We start from the raw sequence: 15490 nt of genomic DNA on the forward strand, positions 1-15490 counted from the left end.
GGACAACCATAGTGTCTATCAGTGGGCACTGCAGACTATGGGGAGTGTACTCTGAACGTAGATTAATTAAACCCATGGATCCCAATACTGTGTGACAAGCAAATGTTATATTGTGTGGGCCCATTTTTGTGTCATTTGCAATTCGTATGTAGGTACATATGACGATAATAAGCATGTATATAGCATTTTAGAAGGTTCAACATGCTTCACATACATCATCTTCAGAGAGGTAGCCATGATAGTCTGTTGCAGCAAAAACAACAGCAAAGGGTCTTGTGGCACCTTAAAAACTAATAGTAGTATCCAACATTACTCATACTCAGAGCAGACCCGCTGAAGTCCATTGGTTTCAGTGTGTTGTCTCTAAGTATAACTAACGCTGAATATCACCCTAACAAATTTATTATGGCATAAGATGTTGTGGGCCTATTTGCATCTGATGAAGTGGGGATGTAGTTCATGAAAGCTTATGCTATACATTATCTTGTAATACTTCACCCTATAAGCAGTGGAGGCTGCCCCATTAGGGCGTGTCCTACCAGCCTCAGTCTGCCACACACCTGCCTCCCTTCTTACTTGCAACCCATCCAGGGGCCAGCACAGCCAGTCAGTTTCCTCCCAAGTCTCACTGCTGCCCTCATAGAACTCAGCATTGAGGAGGATGGAGACAAAACTAAAATTAGTTGGCTCCACCCATCCTTGACTCTGACTCCACCTACTGTTTGGACTCCCTGCCTTCCGCCAGCCACCACTGTAGATCAGTATAATTCCTTGCCTGCAGATATGTGTGTGTGGGAGAGAGAGAGAGCGCTCCTTAAGGCAACTTAGAAAGTTTAGGCAAAGGCAAGATGTGAAGTGTGTCTCTTAGACGCATGGCACCAGCTTATTTCTGTTCCTACGACTCCTAGAAGGAGTCTCTGATCTTAACTCTTTCATTTTCAATGATGACAAAAGTAAGAAGGTTGTCTTTGAGCTGTCTGTCTGTCTATCTAAAATTATTTTTTTAAAATAAGGTTTGGGGAACAGAAAAACGACCTGTAGTTATAAAACTCCTTGATCCATTGAGTCTTTAAAACAGTAACCTGATTCGGAGTCATCATTCCTGTTCTTGCTCTAACGTGTCTCTTTCCTCCAGCCCTTACAGATGGGGTGGGGGAATTCTACAGCTTCAAAGGTTCAGAAAAACTTTCCACTTGGAAGTGATCCTGTGTGGGGAAAATGTTGTGGTTTCTAGGTGAAAGCATGTGAGGCCTCCAAGTATTTCATTTCATTTTTTGTTGACGGGAAATGAAAAGTTGAAAAGGCCCATTTGTACTATGGAAACTTCAGGATTTATATTTTTATTTTTAATATGGGGGGGGGGGTTCTTTTTGTTCCAAAAGGATTTCCAGCCAACCCCATCGGTAAAGAAGATCAGAGAGTCTGGTGGAACTTTATAGCTACTTTGTTGCTGTGTGTGGTTCTCGTAAATGAGAAATTGCTTTGTTGGAAGGAAGATACTTGAGAATCTGCAAAGTGTGGGAATGCATATAGCTCATTTGACTTCTTTGCAGAGTATAAGCATAATGGTCTAGTAGGGAATCAGTCCTAGATATGGGAAAATTTAGTTCTATTATTAATTACACTCCTCCATTAAAGGAGTCCAGCTCCAGTGGCATTTTCTTCTCTCAACAGCCCTGTGAGATCAGTTAAGCTGAAAGATAAGCCAAATCTGGTGCAGTTATCACAATGGGGATGGGGAGCAATGGCAACAAATGTGCTAACTCTGGACCCCCTCCTCCCAATTACCAGGTTAGTGGCCGTCCAACTTATAGACGGTGACTGTGTGAAGAGGGAGCCTTTTGGACCTGTAGACATTCCCAGTATCCTGTTTGCTGGGCCTGCAGGGGAAGTAATAAGGCAAGGCAAGGCCAGCTGAGGCCACATTTTCACCATACATTTAAATCAGTATTATACTATAAACCATCATGGCTTCCCCCAAAGAATCCTGGGAACTGTAGATTGTTAAGGGTGCTGAGAGCTGTTTGGAGACCCCTGTTACCCTCACAGAGCTACAATTCCCAAAGTGGTTTAACAATCAGTCCCTCTTCCCAAGGCACTCTGGGAATTGTAGCTCCAGCTCTCAGCACCCTTAACAAGCTACACTTCCCAGGATTCTTTGGGGAAGCCATGACTGTTTAAAGTGGTATAATAGTGCTTTAAATGTATAGTGCAGATGTGACCTGAGTTTTGGAAGGTACTATTTTAGCAACTGGTTAGAGGTTTCTGAAGCCTTAGAAAGGCTGAGAGAGCTTGGCTTTCCAGCAGTTGCACCCATCTGGGAGAGCTGTTTGCAATATTTAAAGGGCCTATAGGCTATTCTGGAGTTGCAATGCTCCTGCATGGTGGTGGAGCAACAGAGGACATGGAAAAATGGGTTCAAGTTACAGGAAGCCACATTTTGAATAAACATCAGGAAAAACTTCCTAACTGTTAGAGTGGTAGGACAATGGAAGCAATTACCTAGGGAGGTGGTAGACTCCCAACACTGGAGGCCTTCAAGAGGCTGCTGGACAGCCATCTGTGGTATGCTCTAAGTTGGATTCTTGCATTGAGCAGGGGATTGGACTCAATTGCCTTATAAGCCCTTTCCAACTCTATGATTCTATGAGAGGCTGCTGGGAACCATCTTCAGCCTGCGATGATGACAGAAGAACCACATCCTCAGGCTGGGGCAATGTAGAAGGGAATGCTGAGGGCTCCCTCTCAAGTGGGCTGACTGGTGCATCATCCAAATTAGTGTCTTCCTCTGGCAAATACTGAGACCCTGACAAGAGGATATTGACACCCTGCATGTTTCAGAACCCTGGGAAATTGGGGTTCCAAAGCATGCGGGGAGCTTCAATGCATAGAAAAATCTCTGCACTTCACACAGTCACCTTCCATGAGTTAGAAGGCCACTGAATCAGCAACAGAGGAGGCAGAAGTAGCACATTCGTTCCCAATGTCCCCTTTCACATGGTAACCCTGGATATGGAATGCCTGAAGAGATTATAGTAAGTGACTAGTCGAAGATCACCCAGTGAGTATCATGATGGGATTTGAACCCAGATCTCCCAGGTCCTAGTCCACCACTCTAACCGCTATGCCACACGGCCCTGCCACGGCCCCAATGCATTTCTTGATTGCTATCAAGGCTGATTCATACATTACCAGGCTGTGGAGCATGACAGCTGCTTTCATGAGACATCTGACCAAGTCCACCCTGGCTTGCAAATGTTTATGCCACAATCACTTTGTTAAGTCTTCCAAGTGCCACAGGATTCTTTACTGGTTTTCTTTATAGCCGGATCCCATATTGTTCCAGGAACATCTGTCAGGAGAAGCCATGTGGGCCAGGTGATTAACAGCTCCTTCCCATGTGCAGTTGCTTTGGGTAGTGTTTGCCATTTTGTCACACAGAAATGCAGCACCCAAGCTTTCCTCATGAGAGTATTACCTTTTCTGCATGGGAAAATGGCACCCAAAATGCTGACATTTGAACTCACAGAATGTCAATCAGTGTAATGCTGTTGTGCAGCCAAGGAAAATGCAAACAAAACACCTAAGTGAAGTTTGTGAATGTGTGACCTTCGGAATGCAGCAACTTCAAGGGCAGTGTGTGTGTGTGTGAGAGAGAGCGCACTCTTTTTTTTTTAATGTATTGAAAATGCAACTGTTCCGGATGCTTTATGAGTGATGATGCAGAAAGCAAGCATTTCCCTGCATGAAGCAGCAGGGGCTGGGGAATGAAGGGAAGTTAAATACGCTGTATCTTCTGGGAGCAAATGAAATGGTGCAGCAAATGTGTTGGTGGCACACAAACAGAAACCAGCAATCCTGTTGCCTGGACCCTCTCCCATAACCCAACAGGCCCTCAAACCCCCAAAGCAGCTTGACCCCTTCTCTGACTTCCTTCCTTTATGTTCTTTATCCTGACTCTTTGCCAGAGGTCCAAAAAGGTTTTGCATAGAGATACAGAGTGCATGCATATATGTTAACTTTTGGGAATTTGCCATTGGCAATGCCATTCTCAGTTCCACTTTTTCCGTATAGTTGTGCGACCTTCCACACAAAGTGACTCAGCTGTTGCATTGTTCCACCATCCACGGGGGGGGGGGGAGGGGAGAGGATGCCTCCAACTGCAATTTCACCCCCATCTCCTCTACCATCCAGGAAGCAACCCACAGGGGCAGTCTCCATCTCCAATAGCCTTATTCTTTCACTTCCTCTAGTTCACAGACACTGTTTTCAAATGTTTATTCTCAGTGTTCTTGTGGGCTGCATTGTCAGTATTTTTTTAAATTAAGTAGCATGATTGTATGTTTAAATGTATAAGCAACACTACCCCCATCCCTGCCCTGCAGATGTCTTGTTCATTTTTCTAAACAGCCAGTGGGGTGCATGGAGTAACATGGAAACATAAGGCGATGGACAGTTGCAACCTTTTCTTGCATCTGCAAAAGAGACAGCTGTGTATGTTCATTAACAGGCAAGCATGACTGTGAGATGCAAGTCAGAGCAGGCATGAAATAGTATCCATTTTCACAATACTGGAACACAGGTGCTAACCTTAAAGAACAATGAAGGAATATACAGAGGCATATACAAATAAAAGTACACTGTATGAGATGAATGCTAGTTTTTAAAAAATCCTACTTGCAAACTAAAAAGGGAAAGAACTGCAAAAAGCATTTCATTATTAATCAGTTCCTTAGGAAAACATGCCTCTGCACAGGTAAAAAGTTTGACTTGTTGAATGTGGATGGAGGGAGTAGACAGAACTTGTCTTCCCAAGGGGTAGCATGGGTGTGTGCAGCACAAACTGCATAGCTGAAGCCTCACAGAAAACACATGACTCAAAAACCAACGTTGTACATACCCACAGTGATGAGGAAAAACCTTCCCCTGTTGATTTTCCACCTGCTGGGTACCTAACAGAGGCAGAAAGCCGCTGTGCAAAAAAGGCCACTGGAAACTCTTGCCTAGTCACTCCCCCATCCCAGGAGTCCTCTTGCTCTTGTCCCAGGAATGAAGTGTTCGGAGATTGGGATGCAGTCCTTGAATTATGAGGGAATGTCCTCTGTGCAGTTTTCTTTTGTCAAGCCATTCTCTCTCTGAATGGATTTCCAGGCTGGGGACCTAGGGGAGAGAAAGAGAAAGCAGGAGCAGAGGAGGTCTCTGACATCCCTCTGAAATCATGGATGATGGGGACCCTGTGGGCCCTCCAGATGTTCCTGGACTCCAACTCCCATCAGCCCCGGCCAGCATGAACAAAGGTCAGGCATGATGCGAGTTATAGTCCAGCAACATCTGAAGGGCCCATAGGGTCCCCATCAACCCTTCAATAAAATATGAGTACAGAAGAAATGTCAGATTGAGGGCAAGGGCCAGCATTACCAGGAAGTCATGTGAAGGAACTTGACTACTATTAAAGAAAAGAACGGGAGCTCAAGGTTATGTGGAATTCATGCTCTCAGCTTAGAAACTGTCCTAATTCCAGTTGTGCCCCGGTTGGCTATGCTGGTTTAGGTGTATGACAAAAAAAAATCTCCTGCTGTCTATTGTTTCTATGGGAGAACTCGGGTAGCCACCTATGAGTCGTCCCAAAAGAAGGAACGCACCACAAAAAAAAAGGGGATAGGAGGAGGAAATGTTTGCAGAGTGGTAAGCGGCGGTAACGCACCCGAAGCTCTGCTCACGGCCGGAGTTCGATTCCAACGGAAGGAGGAAGTCAAATCTCCGGTAAAAGGGGTTGAGGTCCACTCAGCCTTCCATCCATCTGTGGTTGGTAAAATGAGTACCCAGCATATGCTAGGGGGTAAAGAAAGGCAGGGGAAGGAACTGGCAATCCCACCCCATATATACGGTCTGCCTAGTAAACGTCGCAAGACATCACCCTAAGAGTCGGAAACAACTCGCACTGTAAGTGCGGGGACACCTTTACCTTTTTAATTTATGTATCTAGATGCACATTTAGAAGTAATTGCTGTAATTTAAAAAGAAATACCATACAGCTCACCATAATGAGGAAGAGGTGGCTAGGTGATCTGCTGCATGCCTGTGTGCTCAGTCTGATGTCCAGTGGCTAACTCAGGGGTAGCCAACATGGTGCCTTCCAGATGTTTTGGACTACAACTTCCACCATCCTCTGCCATTGGGCATGCTGGCTGTGGCTGATGGGAGTTCAAAATATCTGGAGGGCACCAAGTTTGCTACCTTTGGGTTAACTGTCGATGGGCAGCTTTGAAGCCCCTCCTGCTCTTCATTCTTAAGGTCATTTACCTTTAAACCAGACTTGGACCAGCCAACCCTTCAAACAGGACTCATAGAATCATAGAGATGGAAGGGGCCTATAAGGCCATCCAGCCTAACCCCCTGCTCAATGCAGGAATCCAAATTAAAGCATACCCAACATGTGGCTGTCCAGCTGCCTCTTGAATGCCTGCAGTGCTAGAGAGCCAACCACCTCCCTAGGTAATTGGTTCCATTGTCATACTGCTCTAACAACTAGAAGTTTTTCCTGATGTTTGAAATGTGGCTTCCTATAACTTGAGCCCATTATTCCGTGTCCTGCGCTCTGACTCTTGGCTCCTTCGAATAGAGTGTAAAAGTAGGACACATGGCCACCTAGGTAAAACTAGGTTTTTGCATGCTCAGAGTCCCTGATTCAGTTCCTACATCTATAATTAAAAGAGCTTAGGGATTTAGGGAGCAATCCTACATGGAGGAAGCCGGCATAACTTCAGCTGCCTTGAGCGGGGAGAATGCTGGCAGAGCTGGGTGAAAAGAAATTTTCTTGTTTAATTTTTGTTACATTTATATCCCACCTTTCCTCTAAGGTGACGGTGGTATACATGGTTCTTTCATCCCCATTTTATCCTTACAACAACCCTGTGAGGTAGGTTAGGCTGACAGACAGTGACTGACCCATGGTCACCCAGTGAGCTTCATGGCTGAGTAGAGATTTGAATGCTGGTGTCCCAGTTCATAGTCCAGCACCCTAACCATTACACCACAGTGGCTAATGACCAAACTGAATGGATGTAGGATACAGCATAGGTCCCCCCCACACACACCACTTCTTACTCTGGCTTAATTTATGTCGGTCTTGGTTGAGCCCGGCTGGGCTGCAACTTATGCTGGTGTAACCCAGCTGAGCAAGGACCCAGCTGGCTCAGCCAGATATCTGCTGTATCCTAACTCCCCTCATCCTGATGTAAATACCTATAGCGTTGTGCCCTTAGAGATTTTGGAAAACAGGAACATAATTTGAGAAATTTATGCTTAATGTTCATGCTTTACAATGAATACACAAGACTTATGTTTTAACTTCTAAAAGCAAACTCTAGACATGCTCCACATTTTAAAGTCAGGGTAGAATTCTGGAACATAGCTGAATTTTGAATTTGTGTGAAAACTCACATCATTGGCTGCCTTCTCTGGTTCCACAACAGGAAGTTTCCATAGATGAGTGAAAATATTTAAAGACTCAGAAATGTAAATGTCAGAATGGTTACATGTTTGTTTATTTCACTGGAAGCAAAAGAATGGATTTTCAGTCATTCCATGGAGGTTTAAGACTGTAACAATAGCGAAATAATTTAATTACTTGAAATCCTTTTTCTTCCCAATAATTGTGTGTTAGAGTAAGAAGCCCTAAACAACTTGGGATCAGGATATCTGAAGGATCACCTTGCCCCCTATATACCTGCTTGTTCATTGCAGTCATCTGCAAGGGCCTTCCTTGAGGTTCATTCCATGGTGGTGGCTCATACTAGGTCGTTCAGCCCAGCAGCTCCTGCCTTATGGAATTCACTGTCCATTGAAGTTAGACAGTCTCCGGCATTGTACACATTTTGTCAGATGCTGAGAATGTTTACAGACTTTCCCAGAAGGATGAGTTGGCTTGTGGGCAGTATCTGATTTCTTTTCAATTTTAATTTTCTTTTATTAGTGAAAAACCATAATAGCTTCATAATTAAACAGAGAGAGATAACAAATAAAATAAGCATCAGCCACAATCGCCTTATAGAGTGTTGTTGATTTATTTTCTTTCTTTTGTAACTGTTTTGTCTGTTTTTACTTGTATTTTTTTTATTGTCGTGTGGTGTTTTGGTATTGTAATGTCTAGCGATTTTTATATATTCATATATATGTATATTTGATATAAATAAACAAATATTTTTCAAAATTGAAACGCTGATTCTACTTTTAGTTTTAATTCTTCTCTTTCATTTTATTATTGCTTATTATTATAGAATTTGAACAATCTTAGTAAATTACTGATTGGGAGGGAGAGGGGTGTGTACTTTCCTAAGCTGTTATGATAATACTTCATTTAGGGTTAAGCTTTGATTGAATGTTCAGCAAATAACTCAGATATATCTCTTGCAAATCAAACACCCCATTCAAGGAGAGACTAGAGTCCAAAACTGGATGGGAATGAAGAAAATACAGAGTATGCATCATCACCACCACCACCACCACCACCACCCCTGGGCCAACCCAGATTACATTTATTTATTCATTCATTTATTATTTAATTTATATCCTGCCCTTCCTCCCAGCAGGAGCCCAGGGCAGCAAACAAAAGCAGTAAAGACACTTTAAAACATCATAAAAACAGACCTTAAAATACATTAAAACAAAACAACTTTAAAAACATTCTTTAAAAACACTTTAAAAACCTTAAATAAAAAGCGTTAAAAAACATATTGTTTACAGAGAAAAAAGGTTTAAAAAAACATATTAAAAGCAATTCCAACAAAGATGCAGACTGGGATAGGTCTTAACTTAAAAGGCTTGTTGAAAGAGGAAAGTCTTCAATAGGCGCCGAAAAGTTAACAGAGATGGCGCCTGCCTAATATTTAAGGGGAAGGAATTCCACAGGGTAGGTGCCACCACAATAAAGGTCCACACTACATAGTGAATGAATGGTAACTTCTTGGGACAACAAATTGAGCTGGCTCTGGAAGTGAGGTTATTTTATTCTGCATATAATTTTTGACAGAAAAGAAGACAGGCCAGGCTCTGATCCAATCCTGCTTGTTACAATAAGCAATACATTTAAAAAAGTAATAGTAAAAATAATGCTAGGTTATTCATGCCCAGCATTCCAAGAGACGCAAACAGGAGTCTGCTACGGGTGGTATTTTACCCGGATTAATTAATGTAGAGGACAATAATATGGTATTTAAATTATTGACATTAAACTGAAAATAATATCTTGGTCAACTATTAATAATGTAGGCTGCAGTCCTATTACACACTTACCTGGGAGTAAGCTCCATTAAATATAGTGGGACTTAAGTAAACACTGCAAGATGGCTCTGTTAATATGCAAGAGTTACAATAATAATATACCCATTTTAAATGTTAATCTGCTTAGAACAACAAAAAGCTCAGATCAGAGTGAAATTAGAGGAATTAAAAAAAAATACCCATTATCAGAAAAAAACACCAAACCAAAATACTGAAAAATGTTTTAAGACATGGAATCTAATATATTTAAAGTGCACATATAGCTTATAAAAACATAGTCTTTCTTCCCAATGATGTAAGTTCAGATAAGCTTCTTATTAATTTTGTCTGATTCTAAATATCTTTATCCTTTTTAAGATCAAAAGAGGACATATGTCTAAGATTCCAAGTCTTAGACCGTCATCAAACATATTATTGGGAAAAACCAGTTGGCATTGCTGATATTTTTCTCACCCATTCCTGTGCATTCTGTTTTTGAAATTGTAATCTTCAGATATTTCAGGACTTCATGTCAAAGTGATAGACTAATATTCTAGAAACTCATTTGCCCCAGTTCAGTTTGATTTTGCTATTAAAGGAAGGATGATTTACAGCATAATCCTATGCACACTTTATCAAAAGTAGGGATGGAAGGATCAGTCAATTTCAGTTCTCTTTGTTTCAGTCAAATTCAGTTCTCCACATTTCTGCAGCAATCTGCAGTTTAAAAAAACCTGAAAATTCTTCAGCATTTTAGTGTGAATTTCTCCTGATAAATGCATTTTTGTATGCAGTTTTGACTCACGTACCCATTTTTGTAAGCAATTTCACCTAATATAATGCATTTTGGTGTGCTATTTTCACTAATATGTTCAGTTTATGCACATTTTCCCATAATATATGCATTTTTTAAGCAATGTTTGGTTGGAGAACTGCATCACAAAATTCAGGTAAGCTGGAATTTCTAAGGGTGGCTGTGCTTTGGTTCTCATATTGTTACGGAAAGTGTGGATTTGATAGATTTATGTTTAACACAAACGGAATCAAAGTTCTCCCCCATCCCTGCTCAGAAGTAAGTCCCACTCTGTTCACCGGGGATTACTCCCAGGCCCAGCCCAGTAAGTGTGCATAGAACTGCAGGCCCAGTTTGCAACAGAGTATTGGGAGGGGTACTTTTGTCTAAAAAGGGTTTTAAGGTTGTGTTTTGTTTTTATTAAATGATCTCTACCGTCATACAATTGGCCACCCCTCTTTTCTTTGCCACTGTATCATTAATCGAACTTTAGGCCTGAGATTAAAGTAGAAAAGGGCAGCTAAGTGTTGTGTGGGCATTAGTTGTTCAGCTGCACAACTGGACAGGGAGGGTGGTTCTTGGAGACAAGCTTGAGATCCAAAAACCGCATCCTCCCCCTACAAATTTAAAGACCTTTTCTTGTCTTCAAGTTGCCACCTCTTCCAGACTGGGGAAAAAAGGTCACTGCTAGGTAATTTACATTTCTGCATATTATTAAAAGACTCAGCTAGGTAGCACTGCGGATGAGCTGATCGGAGCTGATAGGAGGGAATATGTATATAATTGCTGTTGAGCTTCTTGTTCAACAATGAGGGCTAGAAGCTTAATTTCTTTTAAACAGAACCTGCAACTAAATGTGAAAGCAGCACAACCCCATCCGAGCCATATCCTTGATAGCCAGTCAAAGCTTGTGGCTGACATGACCTTGTCCAGGGGATACTATGCTGAGCTGGACATCCAACACATAGTTGGATGCGTGCCTTCCTCCACAGCTCAAGAGATGGCTTGGAGTTTGTCTCCACTGCACTAAACCTCAGATGCTCTGAAAGCAGCAAGAAATTTCACGGCTTTACAAATAGCTCCAAGGTTCAGTGGAGCGTTAGGGAGAACCCTGCTGTTCTCCTGTGCTTTTGAAGTCAGCCTGGCATAACGGAGAGTCCTCATGCTTTTCCAGGCATGGAAGAAGGGTGAAAGGAGGGGTTGTGTGATACCGGGCTCTCACCAGAACAAAAGATGTGCTTGCCAGTGGCAAGCAGGTGAGTGCATTTGTAGATCCTTGCCTACAAAACGAGGCAGTGGAGAGGTTTATTGCACTGTGTGGATGGATAAAAGGGAGGAGGCCAAACTTTATCCCTCCTGTGCCCCCCCCCATGCTTTTCTCCTGTCATTTTTCTCCTGGCAAAGGGGGACTTATGATTACAGAACTCCACCAGGGGCAAAAATGGCTGAGGAAGTGATTTAGGCAGTGGTGGTGGTGTGTGAGCAGGGACAATTTCAGCATTACCACCCAACTGCCCATGTTGCACTTTAAATCATTCCCCACCCACATGGCAAGGAGCTGCTGGTGATCCAGCCCTAACACACCCTGGGAACCAAAGGTTCTGCTGAAAACAAAGCAAGACCCTAATGGTTCTCGATAAGCCTTGACTCTCTGAGTCACCAAAGCTTTGTGCTCGACACTCGTCTTGGCATTCCTTGTAGCTCAGTGGTAGAGCACCTGCCTTGAATGCCAAAGGCCCCTGGCATCTTCAGGTAGGGCTGGGAATGTCCCCTGTGTGAAACCCTGAAGAGCAGCTGCCAGTCAGTGTAGACAATACTGAACTAGATGAACCAGTGGCTTGGTATAAAGCAGCTTCCTGTGTTGCTATGTCTCTCATTTCTTACCTTGTATCAGTTCAGACGACCTCTGCGCCTTCTCCCTGTGGCCTTCCTCTGCTCTGGAGGCATCGCAGGGAGGCACGCGATGATCCCCTTTGGCGAGCACGCAGGAACTCACGGTAGTTGCGCGTCAGCAAGGTGTAGAGGAAAGGGTTAATGCAGCTGTTTCCGTAAGTCAAGCAAGTCACCAAGTGGTTGATGGAGATCTCTGTGCGGATGGGCAGGTGGGCTGCGGACTGGCAGTAAAGGGGCAGAAGCTGCCAGATCCAGAATGGCAAATAGCAAGCCCAAAAAGCCAAGACAATGATGAGGATGAGGAGGAACACTCGGTTCTTCGGAGAGCGTCCCAAGCCGCCACGTGTCTGTGAGACCCAATAAGTCCTTGCCAGGCGCCAGTAGAGGGACCCAATGACTATGCCGGGCGCCACAATGCTGGTGCTGAAAAGGATGCTCAGGTAGACCCTATACTGTTCCTCACTCCAGGTTGGAGAACAGAGACGCCGGATGACCGCTCCATCCCCCACAGCACGCTCCTCTTGGTGGATCATCACCATCATGGGGAGGGCCAGGGCAAAGGACAGGAACCAAATGGCAATGGCCAGCGGCCGGCGGCACCGCCGCGCATGGCGTGCAGCCTGGAAAGGATGTGCCACGGCGGTGTAGCGTTCGCAGCTCATCAGAGTGAGCAGGAAGATGCTGGCGTGCATGGTGAGAAGGTCCAGGCTAAGGAGGACCCGGCAGCCCACCTCACCGAAAAGCCAATCCTTCACCAACCCATTGTGGACTATGAAGGGGGCCGTTGACAAGTACAGCAAGTCAGCCAAGGCCAGGTTGACGAGGTGGACACGAAGCGAGGAGGCTGAGGGTGAGGCCCATACTACCGCCAGGGCATAGAGGTTTCCAGCCACCCCTGTGGCACACATCAGGCTCAGCACAGCTCCCAGGGCTGCAGCTGACTCACCTCCATCTGAGAAAGTGCTGTTGCCCAATGGCACCCACAATGAAAGGTTAGTTGGTGATGGCTCCATGGCCAGACAATCAAGGGTACAGAAGAACTTCTCAACGTCTTTCCTGGTCTTCAAGAGAAAGGGAGACTAAAGAACCTTGCTGTTTGCCTATCTATCTATCTATCTATCTATCTATCTATCTATCTATCTATCTATCTATCTATCTATCTATCTATCTATCTATCTATCTATCTATCTATCTATCTATCTATCCATCTATCCATCTATCCATCTATCCATCCATCCATCCATCATTTGAACCGCATATCAATATATCAGTTTGTCTACCTGGCTGTTTGTTGCTTTGTCCATTTGTCTCCGTTTTTCTTTCATTCATTCCTGTTCCTCCATCCTATTCCTGTATCCCCCCCCCCAAAGCCGATCTGAGGTTGCAAAGGTTTTTCTGTGAGGGTTTGGTTCCCCCTTCCTTCCAAATCTCTCTTGTGCCTGGTACACGAGGTATCTGCACCCTGTCCGGACATGAAGGGCTTTTTGTTCCACTTCTTCTGCTGCTTAATGTGTCCAAAGCCCAGCGGTGGCGCGAGGTCTCCAGTGTGTGCAGAATATCTGCATGTGTCTGTCTGGGGCTGCAAATTCTCTTCTCTCACATTCCTCGCACCCTGCTAGTGTCGGTATGTCAGGGTTGAACCTCGGCCCGGCCCCACACGGGAAGCTGAGCTCTCGGCTCCTGTCTGCATTGAGGAACCTGTTTATTTCATTCTTGGGGTGGGATTCTGACAGCGTGTCAGCTCAAGGGACTACGGGGCGGGTGATGGGACATCATTCAGGGGTCCGATTTGACCGGAGATTGGAACAGTCAGAATTATCACCACCCCTCCTTCCTCCCCCCCCCCAAGCAGTCGGACACTCAGGGTCCAACTCCCTGCTGGCATCGTCATGCAGTTTTCCATGGAATTATGCCAACCAGAAGAGAGAGAGAGAAATGAGAGATAGAACAGACAGAAGCAGACTGTATGGATCAATGGACAAAAGAAACTCATAAATGCTTAGGTAGAGAAAGAGGTGTAAAGAAAATGAGTAGACGAGACACAAGTGACCCATCTGTTTGTATGCTACTTTTTCACAAAATTGTGCCCATAGTGGCTCACCACATACCAAGTGAACAATATTTATAACAATTTAAAAAGCAAACATATTAAGAACAACAAATAATCATAATGGCAATAAATGCAGAAAACAAATCCATGCAAGGTTATAGAAAACATTACAGAAAATGATACAAATAAGCATACCATGGACTGCGAAAAAGACCAATAATTGGGTGTTAGAACAAATTAAACCAGAACTGTCACTAGAAGCTAAAACGATGAAACTGAGGTTATCATACTTTGGACACATCATGAGAAGACATGATTATCACTAGAAAAGACAATAATGCTGGGGAAAACAGAAGGGAGTAGAAAAAGAGGAAGGCCAAACAAGAGATGGATTGACTCCATAAAGGAAGCCACAGACCTGAACTTGCAAGATCTGAACAGGGTGGTTCATGAAAGATGCTCTTGGAGGTCACTGGTTCATAGGGTCGCCATAAGTCGTAATCGACTTGAAGGCACATAACAACAACAAATTTAGCACCTTAAAACTAAACAGAAGAAAGAATAATGTCCAACACAGAAATAAAAGGTAGGTTACAAAACTGGTGCCGGGTGTGTGTGTGTCACTGTTCACAAAGGACAAACTGGTGCTACTGCCACTGTGAAGAAATTGTGGTTTATACCATAGAGAAGTAGGGAAAAAGTGAATCCCCCAATCTGCAACACAGTTCTGCAACTCAAAGGTATAATTTGCTTACACATAATAATATTCTCCCTAGATGAGGCGATCTAATTGACTTAGGGCTGGTTCACACAGATTTCATATGGGTCTGGTGCTACTCACAGCCCCTTTTAATTTGCATGGTTCACATGACATGACTGGCAACCAGCAGCTAAAACACAGATTTCCCCTTTAAATCCGAAGTAAAAACATGCTGTTTTAATCCGAAAAGTAAAAGTACAAATGTCTCCTTATTTTATTTATGAAATATTTTACCCATGAAAAAGACCTGGGTTCACAGAAGTCAAGAATTAAAGATATTTTGAATCTATACAGAGGATACTCTTGCATTCTTTTTCCTGTCTCTTATCCTCTAAGCTTGGCATGGCTGGCAATAAAGCGAGTCCTACAGGAAGAGCAGTAAATTTGGCCAGCATCTTAAGTGGAATTAGCCATCTCTGTTTCTCAGTAAGCATTATGGCTCCAGAACTTTTGAGCCAGAGAAGAACACCTCCCTGTCACAGTGACACAGAAACATAAGAACATAGGAAAAGGTAAAGGTGTCCCCACACTTGTAGTGTGAGTCGTTTCCGACTCTTAGGGTATATATGGGGTGGGATTGCCAGTTCCTTCCCCTGCCTTTCTTTACCCCCCAGCATATGCCGGGTACTCATTTTACCGACCACGGATGGATGGAAGGCTGAGTGGACCTCGACCCCTTTTACCGGAGATTCGACTTCCTCCTTCTGTTGGAATCGAACTCCGGCCTTGAGCA

At 43.8% G+C, this 15490-nt stretch overlaps 1 protein-coding gene across 1 annotated transcript; it reads right to left on the reverse strand.

Annotated features, from left to right (window-relative positions):
* Positions 1 to 11949: 11949 nt before the first annotated feature.
* Positions 11950 to 12960, reverse strand: LOC133366528 (urotensin-2 receptor-like). Its single transcript, XM_061589735.1, has one exon. It carries the CDS (start codon positions 12958 to 12960, stop codon positions 11950 to 11952), a length of 1011 nt encoding a protein of 336 aa, XP_061445719.1.
* Positions 12961 to 15490: the final 2530 nt, after the last annotated feature.

Source organism: Rhineura floridana, chromosome 11 (assembly GCF_030035675.1).
Source record: "Rhineura floridana isolate rRhiFlo1 chromosome 11, rRhiFlo1.hap2, whole genome shotgun sequence".
NCBI lineage: Eukaryota > Metazoa > Chordata > Lepidosauria > Squamata > Rhineuridae > Rhineura > Rhineura floridana.